The 15,620-nt window shown below is 33.9% G+C and overlaps 5 protein-coding genes across 6 annotated transcripts; 3 read left to right on the top strand and 2 right to left on the bottom strand.

Annotated features, from left to right (window-relative positions):
- Positions 1-2,887: 2,887 nt before the first annotated feature.
- On the top strand, positions 2,888-4,484 carry LOC9315332 (MYB-like transcription factor ETC2). Its single transcript, XM_002881062.2, has 3 exons — positions 2,888-3,324; positions 3,462-3,549; positions 4,229-4,484. Exons 1-3 carry the CDS (start codon positions 3,246-3,248, stop codon positions 4,365-4,367), a joined length of 306 nt encoding a protein of 101 aa, XP_002881108.1. The 5' UTR covers positions 2,888-3,245; the 3' UTR covers positions 4,368-4,484.
- A 189-nt stretch (positions 4,485-4,673) lies between these two features.
- LOC9315331 (tubulin-folding cofactor A) lies at positions 4,674-6,104 on the bottom strand. 2 transcript variants are annotated; one of them, XM_021029527.1, is made up of 4 exons: positions 5,971-6,104; positions 5,511-5,668; positions 5,220-5,306; positions 4,674-4,952 (listed from the first exon to the last, which is right to left on the bottom strand). In XM_021029527.1, exons 2-4 carry the CDS (start codon positions 5,661-5,663, stop codon positions 4,851-4,853), a joined length of 342 nt encoding a protein of 113 aa, XP_020885186.1. In that variant the 5' UTR covers positions 5,664-5,668; positions 5,971-6,104; the 3' UTR covers positions 4,674-4,850. The 2 variants fall into 2 exon arrangements, with proteins under 2 accessions (XP_020885186.1, XP_020885187.1); XM_021029528.1 differs by lacking the exon at positions 5,971-6,104 and having other exon boundaries at positions 5,511-5,693.
- A 2,321-nt stretch (positions 6,105-8,425) lies between these two features.
- On the bottom strand, positions 8,426-9,859 carry LOC9317175 (transcription repressor OFP2). Its single transcript, XM_002879217.2, has one exon. The coding sequence runs from the start codon at positions 9,623-9,625 to the stop codon at positions 8,657-8,659; it is 969 nt and encodes a 322-aa protein (XP_002879263.2). The 5' UTR covers positions 9,626-9,859; the 3' UTR covers positions 8,426-8,656.
- Positions 9,860-10,577: 718 nt separating this feature from the next.
- On the top strand, positions 10,578-11,828 carry LOC9317174 (transcription repressor OFP17). The gene is made up of 2 exons (XM_002881061.2): positions 10,578-11,276; positions 11,363-11,828. The coding sequence occupies exons 1-2, from the start codon at positions 10,895-10,897 to the stop codon at positions 11,701-11,703; spliced, it is 723 nt and encodes a 240-aa protein (XP_002881107.2). The 5' UTR covers positions 10,578-10,894; the 3' UTR covers positions 11,704-11,828.
- A 565-nt stretch (positions 11,829-12,393) lies between these two features.
- On the top strand, positions 12,394-15,603 carry LOC9315330 (ferrochelatase-2, chloroplastic). Its single transcript, XM_021028640.1, has 10 exons — positions 12,394-12,637; positions 12,715-13,018; positions 13,134-13,277; positions 13,628-13,729; positions 14,005-14,108; positions 14,191-14,317; positions 14,464-14,616; positions 14,688-14,788; positions 14,858-15,059; positions 15,203-15,603. Exons 1-10 carry the CDS (start codon positions 12,558-12,560, stop codon positions 15,422-15,424), a joined length of 1,539 nt encoding a protein of 512 aa, XP_020884299.1. The 5' UTR covers positions 12,394-12,557; the 3' UTR covers positions 15,425-15,603.
- Positions 15,604-15,620: the final 17 nt, after the last annotated feature.

Genomic DNA, 15,620 nt, shown 5'->3' with positions numbered 1-15,620 from the left:
ATTCTTTACACAAATCTCTTCGGAATATGCTTTGGTAATTATATTTACAATCATGAAAGTAACCAATAATAATATCCTCGAACCTAAGGTTGAACAAAGTCACTAAGACATCTGTGAATCTTTGAATAGCCAGAGACTAAAAACGAAGATGATCAGCGGATAGTCTGAATTTAATTTCTACTTCTTGTTCAGATTGAATGAGTCATATATGAAACATTCCGATTTAGAAATAAAACCAAGCCGAATTTGACTTCGAAATCATTTGGAAATAATAAAAAATTTAAAGAGTCAAACGCATGGGAAAATGATATAGACATTCATTTCCATCAACAGTTAAAAATAGACGAATGCTACAAAATCTTAATACTCCTATAAAATTCTATCCAAAATACTAGACATGCATGCTGATGATTCTATAGTCTTTACGCGAAATAATACACGACTCCTAACTTGCATCATAAAAGAATGCATAAGTAACTTAAGGTTATTTCCACCCACATGCTATCACCCTAATTAACAAACCACTCTCAATCAAATCACATAGTATCATGCTTAAGACATCTAAATCATTCATACAATCTCATATTCATGCTCACATAATCATAAACATTCGATTTCATGCACATGTTCCTTATGCATTATTGTTCGTAACCACCCAGCTCTCAACCATTATTCTTGGTATAACTAGGTCAACATGACTCTCGAACATTTAGTACAAAATCATTCCACTATCTTAACCATCCGGCCCTCAAATATCATGCTTGGCATCTCTTCATCTTCTTAGTCATCTTGACCCTTCTCAAACTTATCTGAGTTTCAAGAAAAAGAGAGCTCAAAGACTCATAGTATAGGAGTTTTAGAACTTGCTCATCAAATTGGGCCATTAAGCCATTAAAAAAAAAAAAGAGTTGGGCCATTAAGCCATGTTTTTCCCTTTTTAGGCCAATCAAATCTGGTAAACACTTAAACGAAAATTCTTGTCCTTTCGCACTTAGAATCAGTTTAGCCGCTTTACTTGAGAACCATCATTTGCATATTAATAACCTTCAAAACCTTAATAAAGATCACGACATAAAATCTTTTTTTTTTATGTAGCCATATAGCATTCATTAAATGTATGATTTTGTCTCGACATGCTCTTACCAAGTTGAGTTGAAGTGACTAGACAACAGCTGCAAGCATGGTTCAATGAAGTCGTTCTAGTCCATCAATTTTAATGTTATGTCACGATTGATATATTTATATCCATTATTATGATCACATAATGATAAATTAGAGGAATTTCATATATTTTTTTGAATTGGTCTAAAACGTAGGACCGTTTTTCTCCTAACGTATTTCTTTAATATCTATATGGAGGGTAAAATAAAAAATGGTTCATTATTATTTCACGCTGAGAAGATGATATGCTCATCATATAAGTACTGATTTCTCTAAGGGTCTGACTGGTGAACACTTCAGAAGAAATATTTATCCTCTGATATTTTTCGGGCCCACCTTTTTTATTTTTGTTATCACAGAAACTTTTTTTTTTCTTAGAAGAAAACGTTACTCTGATAAATAGAAGAGGTAAAAATTCTTCCCAATTCCTCCAATAATTTTTCTTCTAACCATGCACCAGTCAGACCCTAAGACAACTTTCAATCTGTCAGGAAATGAAATTGATACGTCCGTTTCTTACAGTTACTGCATTTATCACCACTCAGCAGTGGCGGAGGCAGAAAATTAATTTATAGGGATCAAATTTTTTTTCTTTTACATAATTTTTTTTTTGTAAAAATACACCTTAAAAATGTACCATGTGCATTATATTTTTATTATTTTGATCGTTTTTTAGTTTGTCACGATATTAATTACTTGTTTTTAATAAAAACGAACTAAATAATTATTTAAAAATGAAACTATTTTATTATATATATATAATATATATATATATATATATATATATTGGAGGAGTTTTATTGAAATATAAGTTTGTATTATTCAAATATTTATTGAGCTGCAACTAAACTAAAAAGTGATAAGGGGTCAAGTTTTATTTTTGGATAGGGTCAACTTAGAAATTTTAATCAAAATTACACTAAGTTAAAAAGTTTCATGGGTGTCAATTGACCCCCTCTTATAACACTACCTCCGCCCCTATGCCACTGAGACGATAATTGAGTAGATGCATAAATAAAATTATTTGTAGGGCATGCACGCCCGGCTCTTGGGGTGTGCTGGGTGTGCTAGTGCACAATGTCCCACTTTTTTTTTTTGTATTTTAGGGTCCAAAATTTTCAAATAATTATAATTAAGGGTCTAATTTTTAAAATGTTAAATATTTAGACCATTACGTAAAAAAAATTGCAGCATAGCACAGGGTCCAATAATTTGTTGAGGTATGCATATATAAATTTCCAAAGAATGTCTAACGAGAAAAAGGCACAAGAAAACAAAAGTTTTGTTGGACTTTATAAGTACCATTACGACCCACAGAACTATATATCACAATTCACAACACAAAATTAACGGTTTTTGGACTGTCCAATTTTCATGAAATAGAAAATTCTGGGGAAAAAAAATCTCAACTAATGGTATTGGAGAACTCTAAAATAAACTTGTAGTTAATGTACATTCACATTCCATTCTTCGTCCGTAAAAATTTCCAAAACATAAAAAGGAAAACTGTGATATAAATTATAACTTGTAGGATTTACGTGTTCACGATATTTATTGCGAAATGTAATTGCATGTGATGTTTTTCAGTCGATTTTAATACGCTACTAGCCAAGAAGAATGAAACTAACACGTCATTTTAGTGACTTTGTTAAAATGTTCTCATTTTAGTGACTTTGTTAAAATGTTCTCAAATTTTGGATATTACAAAACCATTATCAAAAAAAAAAAAAAAATGGATAGTAACTTCGAATGACGTCCAAAGATTTCCTTTGTGAATTTAGGTCAGAAATCAAAATCTGACCAAAATTTATTGTGAGCATTATGAACTTTTTGAATAGTAACAAACAAATCGAACATATCTCAAAATTTTGTTTTGACGTATTCAATCGGGATGTCTATAAAAAAGTGAGTAATAGTATATTAAGGAGTATGTAGAAATTCCAATAAAAAATAACCATTTCTTCTCTCTCTCTTTCTACATAACTTTTGTTTCCCTCACATCTATTCTACCTTGCATTCTCCAAACCCTACATTTCAGTTTCTCTCTATATTTACATAATCTTCTTATACTTTCCACAGTAGTTATGAATAATACCAACCGTCTTCGTCGCGGTCGCAGTTTTAGGCAAACCAAGTTCACTAGATCGCGACATGACTCCGAAGGTCTCTCTTTAATTTTATTAGTCTCAAATCGTTTTCTTAATTTTTTTGGGGTCTAGACTGGCTCATCCTCTTAACTTGTCAACGTTAAAGTATCTTCTCATGTAATTTTGGTTGAATAAAACTAAACTAAAATGCAGAAGTGAGTAGCATCGAATGGGAGTTTATCAGTATGACCGAACAAGAGGAAGATCTCATCTCTCGAATGCACAGACTTGTCGGTGATAGGTAATTCCCACTCCAAGAGGAAGTCTCTTCTTCTGATAATATATTTATCTATTCCAAATATAAAATAGTTGTTTTTTGCCTAAATATGTCTGTATAATGTCTTAGTTTGTGTTAAAGGGGAAAAACCCAAAACAAAATTGCTGTATAAGGTTTGATTTTATGTTTGATAAAAAGTTAAAAACTAATACAAAAATTCACTAACCAGCAGTTATACCAGATCAACTAAATTACCCAATAGTGCTTCATGAAACTTTTTGGTTCACCTTCTGATTCGGTTTTTGAATAAGCCTTTAGATGATTTTTGATGTAGCATGCATATATTAGTCATAACTTTTATCATAAATTAGGTCCATTTAATAAGGTTGATAATGCGTTATTGTAGAGTAGTTTCGAACGTGTTTGACATATGATGCCATCGTAGTATCCAACTTTTTCAAGTTTTAGAAAAAGTTCACCATCTCTTAGCACAAATGGGAAAAAATTACTTTTGAGTCTTTTTACTTTATTTTACAAAAGCTTTTATGTTGTCGGTAAACTAATAGAATGTAAGAACAGAAACTTAAATTTCTTCTTTTCCTGTAGTGTAAAAACAGTGAAACGGAATGAATGATATAGTAAACTAATAGAATGTAAGAACAGAAACTTAAATTTCTTCTTTTCCTGTATTGAATGTTGTCAGGTGGGATTTAATAGCAGGAAGAGTGGTCGGACGAAAGGCAAATGAGATTGAGAGATTTTGGATTATGAGAAACTCTGACTTTTTCTCCCACAAACGACGACACTTTAACAATTCTCCCTTTTTTTCTTCTCCTCCTTAATTTCTTTTGTTATTGACAAGAAAAGCTAAAATTTGAAAGAAATCAAACTTTAAATCGTTTAGTAGAACATATCCTGAATGTTTTTATTATTCTCATCAAAGAGAAAATTGTTGAATCTCTTGGCAAACCAAGTGATTGTGTGCTGAGAATCCGATAGATCACATTTCCTCAAACCATGCTCTTAATCTTCACTTAGTTTGCGGTAGTGTGATTCATCATCGTTTTAGCTCATAACCAGAACGTATAATGGTTGTCCAAGTTATATCAATTTTCAATCGTTTAGTTGCAGCTATAACACATTATAGCTGGTGTGGTACATTTGAAAGATATTGAATGCAAGAACGATCACCAAAATGTATTAAGAGTTCAAAGAAGGCAACTTTTAGTGTATGCGATTCGACAGAGACGAAGATTCTTACAATTGATTAACTAGACCATTTCCAGAATACAGAGCAAGCACTCACAGATGGCTAAATCAATAAATCAGGCATCTTCAGTGTGAAACTGCTTCTCCAAGCCCGCAACTGTCTTCTTTGCATCTTCAATCTCTGGACCTTCCTTCTCATCCGTCTCTTCCAATTCCGCCTGCAAATTCAGTTTTTGTTAGCGACAGAACACAGTAGGAATTTCGCTGTTTCCTCTGTGTCCTTATTCATCGTTTTCTTCAGAGAGGGACTAAGAGTCTAAGATGCTTTCATTCGGGGGATTAATCCAATCGCTATAGACGCATAAAGTTATAATTTGATAATGTGATGCTCTTAAACTTCAAATCACCGCTCTGCATTTCTTATAAACGAATACATAAAGCTAGACCAATGCTTAGCAATCAATAACAATGGAAAATGTAATTACCAAAGTGGACTTGAGTTCAGCTAATGCAGCCTCGAGTCGTTTGTGGCAATCCGGAATCATCATCCTAGACTCACCCAACACATTTTCCTGCATCACCACATACACAATTAGGAAAAACCAAGTCTGAATCGGAATCTGAAACCCTGTAACCAATTTAGCTTTACATGATACAAATGGCTAACGGCAAGAACCTAAATGCAACCTAAGAACACAACACAAACACAAACATATCTTATCATCTTCGAATACCTAGAGATTACAAATGGAGAAGATCATCTTTGAAATTTGTACCTGCTGTTTAAGGTCGTAGGGATCAGCACCTTTGTCCTTCATAGCAGCAGTCTTAGCAGCTTCTCTCTCAACTTCTTTCTCATAAGAGTGAAGCTCTTTCTCAATCCTTTTACATGTCGATGTTTTTATCTTCAAGTTCCTAATCGTTGCCATTGATTCTGACAAAGTACAAACACCAAAATCCTACATCACCAGCGAACAACGCAAGACGCAACGGTTCCATAACTAGGTTTTGCGATTTCCTTAACTAAATTTCGATTTCAAAAGACGATTAGATCTAGACTAATGTAGGTGACGATTCTACGAGTCGTGCATTTGCAATAAATCGGGAACAAATTGGATTTTAGAGATCTCTTTTACTTGATTCCGATCTACTTTGAGATCGACACAAAGCTAGCTTCGATTGAAATTTAAAGAAGATATACTGTGAATAGAAGAAAAGTAGGGTTTAGAGACGAACCAGACGAAGATCGGAGAAGAAGGTTGCTTCCGTTGAATTTGAGAGAGAGGACGCGGCGCAGAGCGAGGAATCGAAGAACAACAATATACACTTTCCGATTTCGATTTCTTTTCTTCCTTTGCTTTCAATTTTGAATTTAAGTAGAAGAAAAAAACAAATCTTATTTTATTGGATATGCATAGGCAGGTCAATCGGGCTATTCCGGACCGAAGTCCTCAAAACCCGCATATGTTTGAGTTCGGTCTAGTCCGTAAAAATTTCAAACCTAGATTTTGAAGCTCGGTCCGGCCCTAACAGGGCTACAGGGTTTTTACGGGGTTTTTTAGGCTTTTTTTTCGAGAAAAAAAAAAACCTTTTAATTATATAATATCTTTTGGAAAAAGAAAAGAATCTATGTATAAAACGAATCTAACGAAATTTAAATAACCAACAAAGCTAATTTAGTTTTTAAAAAGTTTAAAATCAAATAAATTATCCAAATAAATTGTTTAAACCCACACCAAATAAAATATAAAGTCAAATAAAACTTTTAATAGGGTTTTTAACTCTATTAAAAAAAATCTTTAAACAAATCTCTTTATTAAACAATAATATTAATAAAAAAAAAGTTAAAATCTCTTTTTAAGGACTTTTCGGGCCAGTCCGAATCCGGCTGGACTAAGCCCTAAAAACCTTTTAGTCCAACGGACTTAGTCCGTAAGACCTGATTTTTTTCTGCACATTTAAGTCCGACACCACTATTTTTCAGGGATGGGCCGGGCCAGTCCACGGGCTTTGACCCTAATTGACATGCCCAAATATACATTCACTCACTCGTGTGCTCGCATTACAGACATATAAAATGATGGCATAATTTGATTTTATTTCATTTATTTATCCTTTATAACTACTTATACTGTTGGTGTTCAAAAAAAAAAATATACTTATACTGTAAACTTTACATTTTAATTTAAGAATTTAAATATATAAACCTTTTTGTTTATTATGTCAAGTTCATTCACTAATTCAGAATTGGATATCAAAAATAATAATATAAATTCAAGTTTTGGATAAATGGATTTATTAAAAACACTATGATACAATAATCCACGCTATATAATTTGTTATAAAAAAATAAAAATTTGGAGAAATTTTTGTCATCATTTCTATTTGAAAAATGGTTTACAATTTGACTTAAAAAATAGTATAACAACTACACAAACAACCATATGTCGACATGAATGAAACTACTATACACAAAGTTTTGTTATTTTCCTAGATCCATTTGACTAAATTTTACAAGATTTAAAAAAGGAATCCAAATTTGGAATGCAATTTAATACTCCCTCTGATCATCAAGAATGATGTTTTGGGTTTTCACACAATTTAAGAAAAAGTAAAATTGATACTATTTTTTTTGTTAGTTTAATAATGTTAATTCTACTTCTCTCCTTCCTCTATTGATCTCAAGTGGAAGTAATAATGATGTTTCTACAAAACATCAATCTTTGTGGAATAAGATGAAAAACCAAAACATCAGACTAAGAGTAACAGAGGGAGTATATAATTGTTATTTATAAATGAATCGTTTCGGTCTTATTGAATTTAAAGCGAAATCTAAAAGTTTGTGTAGTTTTAGGCTAACAAATTAGTTTGTGAATCAAGGCTTAATTATTAAGCTAGGAGATCAAATTAGTTTGTGAACAAATTAGTTTAATTATTAAGCTAGAAGATCAAGATAGAAAAAGGTTTGTGTGAGTCATGTTTTGTTCATGATAATTGGTGTAGTACTGTAGTTTATAGTTATGAGGTTATCTCATATGTATATATATCACCTATTCTTTTTAATTCTAAACTTTATAATCCAACACTGCAAGATCCATTAGGCCCATTGATTTGAATATTTGTTGCTCAATTCACTGAGAAGTCAAAAACCATACCATATCACATGTCTTTTGCTGAAAGTTCATAAGCAAACAGAGGTGAGGGATGGAATGTGCAACAGTGGTCCTCTTCCTCTTCCTCTTCATTCTTCCTTCTTCTTCACAGAAAAAGAAATAAACCTTATGGATTAAAACTCATCTCTGTTTCTTTCTTCTTTATTCACATGTCAGTTTATGTGTCAGTGTGGTCCTCTCTCTACCTTCAACGATTATCCAATGTTCTTCATGCATCTATATACTCCGTACTTGTTGGATTTTCAAATTGTTCATGTCTCTTCACTGTTGTCTTTTTCTGGTTGCTCTTTTTACCGCCATTTTCAACTTTGTTATTTCAAAATATTCAAATGATAATGGCGCAAAATCCATCCTCATATTCTAAGAAATAATCAAATCTTGATGCATCTTTTGTGAGTAGTATTATATATATGTTCATAATCATAGAGATGACAAGAATATGCTTAGTGATCAATTCTGTCTTAATTAAACTGTGTTTTCACGCCCTTAGTGATCATGTTTGTATTTAAACGACAATATGATAACAACTTTTATTATTTGCTTACATTTTACAAAAGAGAAATAAAGAAAAAAGAAATACATAAAAAAAAAAAATGGGATTCAAAGAGAATCTCCACAGTTCCATCTAACTTCTTATGAACATCAACAACAAGTTAACAACTACAAATTTCACAAGACAAATATTGATACTAATTTGACCATTAGGTTAACTCTACTATTACATTAAGAGTTTTTTCTTTTTCTTTTCTTTACTTGGTTTTTGTAAGCTGAAGCCAGATTTGTTCGAAAACATGGATGATAAGATCATGATACTCTTTTGGATTCAAAGAAAGGTAACAAGCAAGAAGATCCTCCAAGTCTTTTGAAGCTCTGATGTTGTTCTCTTCTATCATCTCAATCATTGATTCCCTAAAATCTTTCTTTGGATCCAAGGACCGCTTCATCACAGCGAAGCTCTCAAGAACATCTTGTTTGCTCTCTGATCTTCTAGAAGTGCTTCTACGAGTACCTGAGAGTTGAATTCTAGGTGAATTTACTCTTTTGAGGTTTATCCCAGCAGATGATTTTCTTCCACTAGAAACTTGCCTTTGGTATTTCTTCTCTGCTCTATATTCACCATCGTCTTCTTCTTCTTTCTCTCTGTTAATTTTCACAGAAAGATGGCTTTTCTGCGGTTTCTTGATCGGATTACTTGCAAGACAAGCTTTCTCTTTCGAATCAAACACTTTGACCTTGTGCTTGGTGAAAGCTTTGTTCTTTGTGTTGATCTTGAAGTTGGAAAAGTCAACGAACTCATCCTCCTCCTCCTCTTCGTAGAAACTATACACAAAAGACTCAGGGGAGGTTTCAAGAGCTGGGAACAAGCTGTAAGACGAATCCTGACCGTTGATCTTGCTCTTGTTGAAACTTGCAGATACAAGAGGAGGAGGAGTCAAAGGTTTAAGGGATGGCTTGTAAAGTGTCTTTCTTTTACTCATCCTTTTTGTGTGAAGAGAGTTTCTTGGTGAGTTATGGTGAGGAGGATTGTTAGCTACTAAGCTGTTGGAGAAATCAGAGTGATGAGGAAGAGAATCTGAGTAAGGTTTCTTCTTGCTACAAGTGTTTGAGGAAGAAGAAGAAGATTTGTTTTTGGGTTTAGAGTGTTTAGTCATGTCTTTGAGCTTGTGGAACCATGCATTTGGGAGCATTTCTGAAATTCTGAACTTGTAATTCCCCATCTCTCTTCACAAGATTATGTGATGTCTCTCTTAAAAACCTCTGTTTTTTTGTTTCCTTAGATAAAGAAGAAGGTGAGAAAGCAAAGTCTCTATGTGAGTCTGTGACAGATAAAGAAGAAACTGAAGATTAAAATTGGAAACTAGTGGGGCTCACTACTAGATAAAGCTTAAAGAATGTCTTTTATTTGGTATCATTGTCAACATTTACACGCTTGTGATCACATTAATTAAATGAAATTATTTTTGGTTGATTTGAAAACATATTTGGTTGAAAAAATTGAAAATAAAAGAACAAAATTTTTATCTACAATATTAATAAATTAGTCGAATAGTACAAAAAACATAGAATCAGTTGATTCTGATTTCTGACAGATTTCTAACATCATTTCATGAGGATTATACACTTCATAGAAATGATAAAATAACTGAAAAAGTAAATATCGAATTATAAAGAGTAGCAAAATGTAAACAGTTTTAAAGAATCCACCAAAGAGGTTGACCAAATGGCAATTACAGAAGAAAAATGCAGCTTTTTTCTTCTTCTGAATAAGCTTTTTGAATGAAGATATTAAAACGTTCCACACTATTTGCAGCCATTAATTTAAACGGACAAATCAAAATTATTAATAAAAACAAATACATACAAAATTCAACGAAAACTTTTTACACATACGAATCTATCTTGGTTAAATTTCACGTTAAATAGTTTCATTTCGATGCTTCTTTGAATTTGCTAAAGTCTGAACCTTATCTTAATTAAGTTTTTAGGTAGAAATACTTTAGTATTTGTCCCACTTTATATAATTATACTAAGGTGGTACAGATATACAAATGATCAGATTAGGATAATCAAATATAATCCATTTTCTCCTTTGAATAAAGTGGGATCAACTTTGGAGTCATAATGATGAATTTGAGAAAATTTTGGTCTATTGTCCACTAACGCCGAACATTTTGAGGACACTCTTTTTTTTCTATACATTTCCTCTTTCCAGATCAATTGTTTTGGCAACTATCTTTTAATAAGATTTAAAGCATGACTCATAGGGTTAATTCATATTTAAAAGTTGAGATATTTTCACTAGACGTGGGACTGGTTTATGTTCAATATATGCTGTTGCGTTGACCCACCAATCAATCAACGACTTTTTGAATATTCATATACAAAATCAAAGCCAGTTTCATCATATTGGATTTTGTTTATAAGCAAGAGCCACCAAACACTTGTGCAATAAAAACTATTATTTCTCCACCGTTTTTAAAAACTTCATGGGACTCCACCATCATGATTTTCACACCCAAAGATGTGAACTCCACGCAACACAAGCCAATCCTCTAACCTTATACACACCAAAACAAAGCAAAAAAAAGCCAAAGAGGATCATCAAAAAAGCTTCCAAGACAATGAGAGTGAAAGCAACTTTGATTAACTTCAAATCAAAGCTTTCCAAATCATGCAACAGATTTGTCTCTCTCTTCCGCTTCCGAGTTAAAAGACCTGTCTTTATTAGACCTCTTCGTGCCCGTCATGGCAATGTCAAACCTAGACATCAACATCATCATCCCAAGAAGCCAATCTGTTCCTGTCTTTGTTTTCTCAGCACAAGCAAGAACCACAAGATGAGCAAAACCAAACCAAGATCTTCCTCTTGTAAGACAATTTCTCTAAAAAAATCGGTTCAACATTGAATTTTATCAGCTTCTTGATCTCTCTGTTCTCTTATCTTGCCATTGCAGTTAGTGTGAACGATGATGATTATTCCAAGTTTATGCACTCACCTCTCACGCCAGCAACAGCCAAGAAGCTATTCACTTCACCCATCACGACACCTTACTCTATACGGACCAGAAAATCGCTGAACTCAAGAGAAGCATTCGAAGACAATGCGGTGGAAGATGCTTGTAGAAGCTTTGAAAACTATCTTATTCATCTCATTGTTGAAGAAGGGAAAATAGATGACTTAATGGACATAGAGGAGCTTCTCTTCTGTTGGAAGAATCTAAAGAGTCCTGTCTTCATTGAACTTGTCTCCAGATTCTATGGAGAACTCTGCAGAGACCTGTTTTCAGGTGAATGAACAGATCGATAAATGATCAGAACAATAAAAGGTTTATCTTTATTTGTCAACCAAAACAAAAACTATTTGTGGTTTGGCAATTATTGAATACACCATCTTAAGGTTTCTAAGTTTAAAGTTGGAAATTGAAATGTGTCAAAACTATAAAAGATTTTATGTTTTCGCGTTTCAAGTAACAAAGAAACTTGGGTTTTTTTTTTGGTATCAATGTAAGTATTTATACCATTTTCGAAAATTTTGATAGAAAATACATAGATATAGTAAGAGTGGAAAGACCGAAAGGCAAAGAAAAGAATTGACAATCTATAAACAAAAATACAACTAAGAAACCACAAGAGAAACCCAATTAGTAGAATCCCGAGAAGAAACAATGATTCCGAACCGCGAAACTCAGACATTTGTGTGATTACCTAAGCTCCAAAGAAACTTGGATTTATCAACTATAGACCAAAACTTGAATGTGAAACAAAGATACAAAGCAAGTGATCAATGGAGAAATCTTATATATTGTCCGGTTATTGCCTACCTAAATTTTTCGTTCAATATTTTAAACCGGATAAGAAACTGAATCATGGGTCAATCCGGTCAGACCGGTTCAACCGGATTCACTTACCGAACTCGTCTCTTGCAATTTTCTTGAATAAATAAATAAATTATCACAACTGTGTGGACACGTGTGGTTCTCCGTCCTCACTCCTCAAGCCCCTTTCATTTTATCCCAACTGTGTTCTGTCTGCGATTAATTAAAAACCACCAAAAAAATCTGAGAAAAATATAAATCAGACAGATTTTTGTAGTCCTCCTCCAAAATCCAATCCCTGCTTTAAGGTTTCTTCAAGTTTCAATTTTTGGCAATGAATTGCCCAGCCATGACTGCTTCTCCTTCTTCTTGCTCTTCTTCTTCATGTTCCTCCTATTCTACGTTTCGTCCTCCGTAAGTTTCGGATGAGTATATATCTCTGTTATCTTCACATTGCAACTGATTAGTATTCTCTTTGTTGTTGTATGCAGACTCTTGCCACAATTGAGTAACGATTCACAGAGATCTATTGTACACTGTTCAAGATTACCCTTTGAAGCATTTGCTACTACTTCACCAAACCGGCTTCTTGGGAAACATTCATTGCCTTTGAGAGCAGCTTTGGTTTCTTCAAACCCTTTAAACATTTCATCTTCCTCTGTTATCAGTGATGCTATTTCATCTGCCTCTGTTATCACTGATGATGCCAAAATTGGTGTCTTGTTATTGAATCTTGGAGGTCCTGAGACTTTAGATGATGTTCAACCTTTCTTGTTTAACCTCTTCGCCGACCCGGTAATATATATCTCTCTGCTTCCTTGAAATGACTGATGCAATGTTTTTGATTGTTCAAAGATTTAATCTTTACATGTTTCGTAGGACTTATGATTGTTGTTGAATCGTTTGTTAGGACATTATACGGTTGCCACCGCTATTCCAGTTTCTTCAGAAGCCATTAGCACAGTTTATTTCAGTAGCAAGGGCTCCCAAAAGCAAGGAAGGATATGCATCTATTGGTGGTGGTTCTCCTCTTCGCCACATAACTGATGCACAGGTTCGTTACTCTGCTTTTCTTATTCTCTGTTTTGTCCAAGTTTCAAGTACTGTGAATCACAACGGGTTAAAAATAGCTTGACTATTCTAGGTTTACATTTTCACTGAATCGGCTTTATTACCTGCACTCAAGCATTGCTTGCATCCAACTAAAATGGCTTAGTTAGTATACCAAAGTGTTTCAGTTTCTTTTCCATTTGTAAATCTCTTGTGCTTGTGTGAGATACCTTAACTTGAGAGTCGTGAGTTATTGAGATGATGCAAAATTTATGGACTAGAGATTGCGGTAAGACTTATGCTAATAGTTACTGCCATTGTTACATGTACGTTCTTATGTTGTTCCTGCACCAGGCTGAAGAATTAAGAAAGTCCCTTTGGGAGAAAAATGTACCAGCAAAGGTATATGTTGGTATGCGGTATTGGCATCCATTCACTGAGGAAGCCATTGAACAGGTATGTTGAATATGGTTCTTGGTTATCTTGATTTAAGGCTCGATCCTCTCTAACAAAAATGTTTTATTTTCGTATATGCGTGTTAACATATGTTGGTTACATTTAAAGGAAACCACAACATTTTGTACATTTATCATACATCATTTGCAAAATATAGATATTTTCTTTGAAGCTGAACAATTGTATAGAAAAAATAATGACCTGAATTATGTGTGAACACCTGGAATTTGCACCTTGTGAGTCTTACTCATTTTCTTTCTATATCTCTTTTGCAGATAAAAAGAGATGGAATAACAAAACTAGTTGTTCTACCACTTTATCCTCAGTTTTCGATATCGACTAGTGGTTCAAGCCTAAGACTCTTGGAAAGAATATTTCGGTGAGACTTGCACACATCCTTCATTTTTTAGTATACTAAGACCATATTCTTTCAAGTTATTTACCTTTATGTGCTTTGATAGAGAGGACGAGTATCTTGTGAACATGCAACATACTGTTATACCATCGTGGTATCAGCGGGAGGGATATATAAAGGCAATGGCAAATCTAATCCAAAGCGAGTTAGGAAAATTTGGTTCCCCTAGTCAGGTAGACAATCTTGTGTCTGCTCACTCGATTACATATGTTAAGTTATTCTCTAGTGGAAAGAAAGAACTTCAAGTCTTTTGTAGTTTTTCTGGTTTTGCCAATTCAACTATCCTAAGACGTGCTTCAAACCAAAATATATGTTACAGGTTGTAATATTTTTCAGTGCACATGGCGTGCCTCTTGCATATGTTGAAGAAGCCGGTGATCCTTACAAGGCAGAGATGGAAGAATGTGTTGATCTGATCATGGAGGAATTAGACAAGAGAAAGATAACTAATGCTTACACTCTTGCTTATCAGGTATTTTCCATTTTTGTTGAATTAGCTCTTTGTCGAAAATTTCACTCGTTCTGTTGTTTTATCTCCAACAGAGCAGAGTTGGACCAGTGGAATGGCTAAAACCATACACTGAAGAAGCTATTACTGAACTTGGTAAAAAAGGTGTTGAAAATCTTCTGGCTGTACCCATAAGGTAATCTTCTGTCTCTTCTTATTTTTTCTTCTGGTTATTTGAAACTCAAGTTTGTTCCTGTTTTAACAGCTTTGTGAGCGAGCACATTGAAACTCTGGAGGAAATAGATGTTGAGTATAAAGAGTTGGCTTTGAAGTCTGGTATCAAAAACTGGGGGCGAGTACCTGCGCTAGGAACAGAACCTATGTTTATATCTGACTTGGCAGATGCTGTTGTGGAAAGTCTTCCATATGTTGGAGCTATGGCAGTCTCAAACCTTGAAGCTCGACAGGTAACAACACTCTTCATCTTGAATCTACTTATAGCTCCACAAAAGAATCTGTTATCTTCACTTCTATGGTTCATTTGTCCACAATTAAGTATACCGAGCTTCTGACTAGCCGGGTGGTTATTCTTTTCTTTTGTGTTGGGCAGTCGTTAGTTCCGCTCGGGAGTGTAGAAGAACTATTAGCAACGTATGATTCACAGAGGAGGGAGTTACCAGCGCCGGTGACTATGTGGGAATGGGGATGGACAAAAAGTGCAGAAACATGGAACGGAAGAGCAGCAATGTTAGCGGTGCTAGCACTCTTGGTGCTCGAAGTCACCACGGGAAAAGGGTTTCTGCATCAGTGGGGGATCTTGCCTTCATTATAATAAATAACATATAGTCTTTTTCTCTATCACAAACCAAATCCAAGATTCCAAATGTGAGCTTTCTCATGTGGAATAAGGCCAGCTATGTTACTATACTCTCTTCTTCTTTGTTGTAGAATATTGAAATTATCTACTTCATACTGTATCTTTCATAAAACATTAAATCAATTTGATGAGAAGAGAGAGGGGTTACTAT

The sequence above is a fragment of the Arabidopsis lyrata genome (genome assembly GCF_000004255.2).
Source record: "Arabidopsis lyrata subsp. lyrata unplaced genomic scaffold ARALYscaffold_4, whole genome shotgun sequence".
Lineage (NCBI taxonomy): Eukaryota > Viridiplantae > Streptophyta > Magnoliopsida > Brassicales > Brassicaceae > Arabidopsis > Arabidopsis lyrata.
This window is presented reverse-complemented; position numbering and strand designations above follow the sequence as displayed.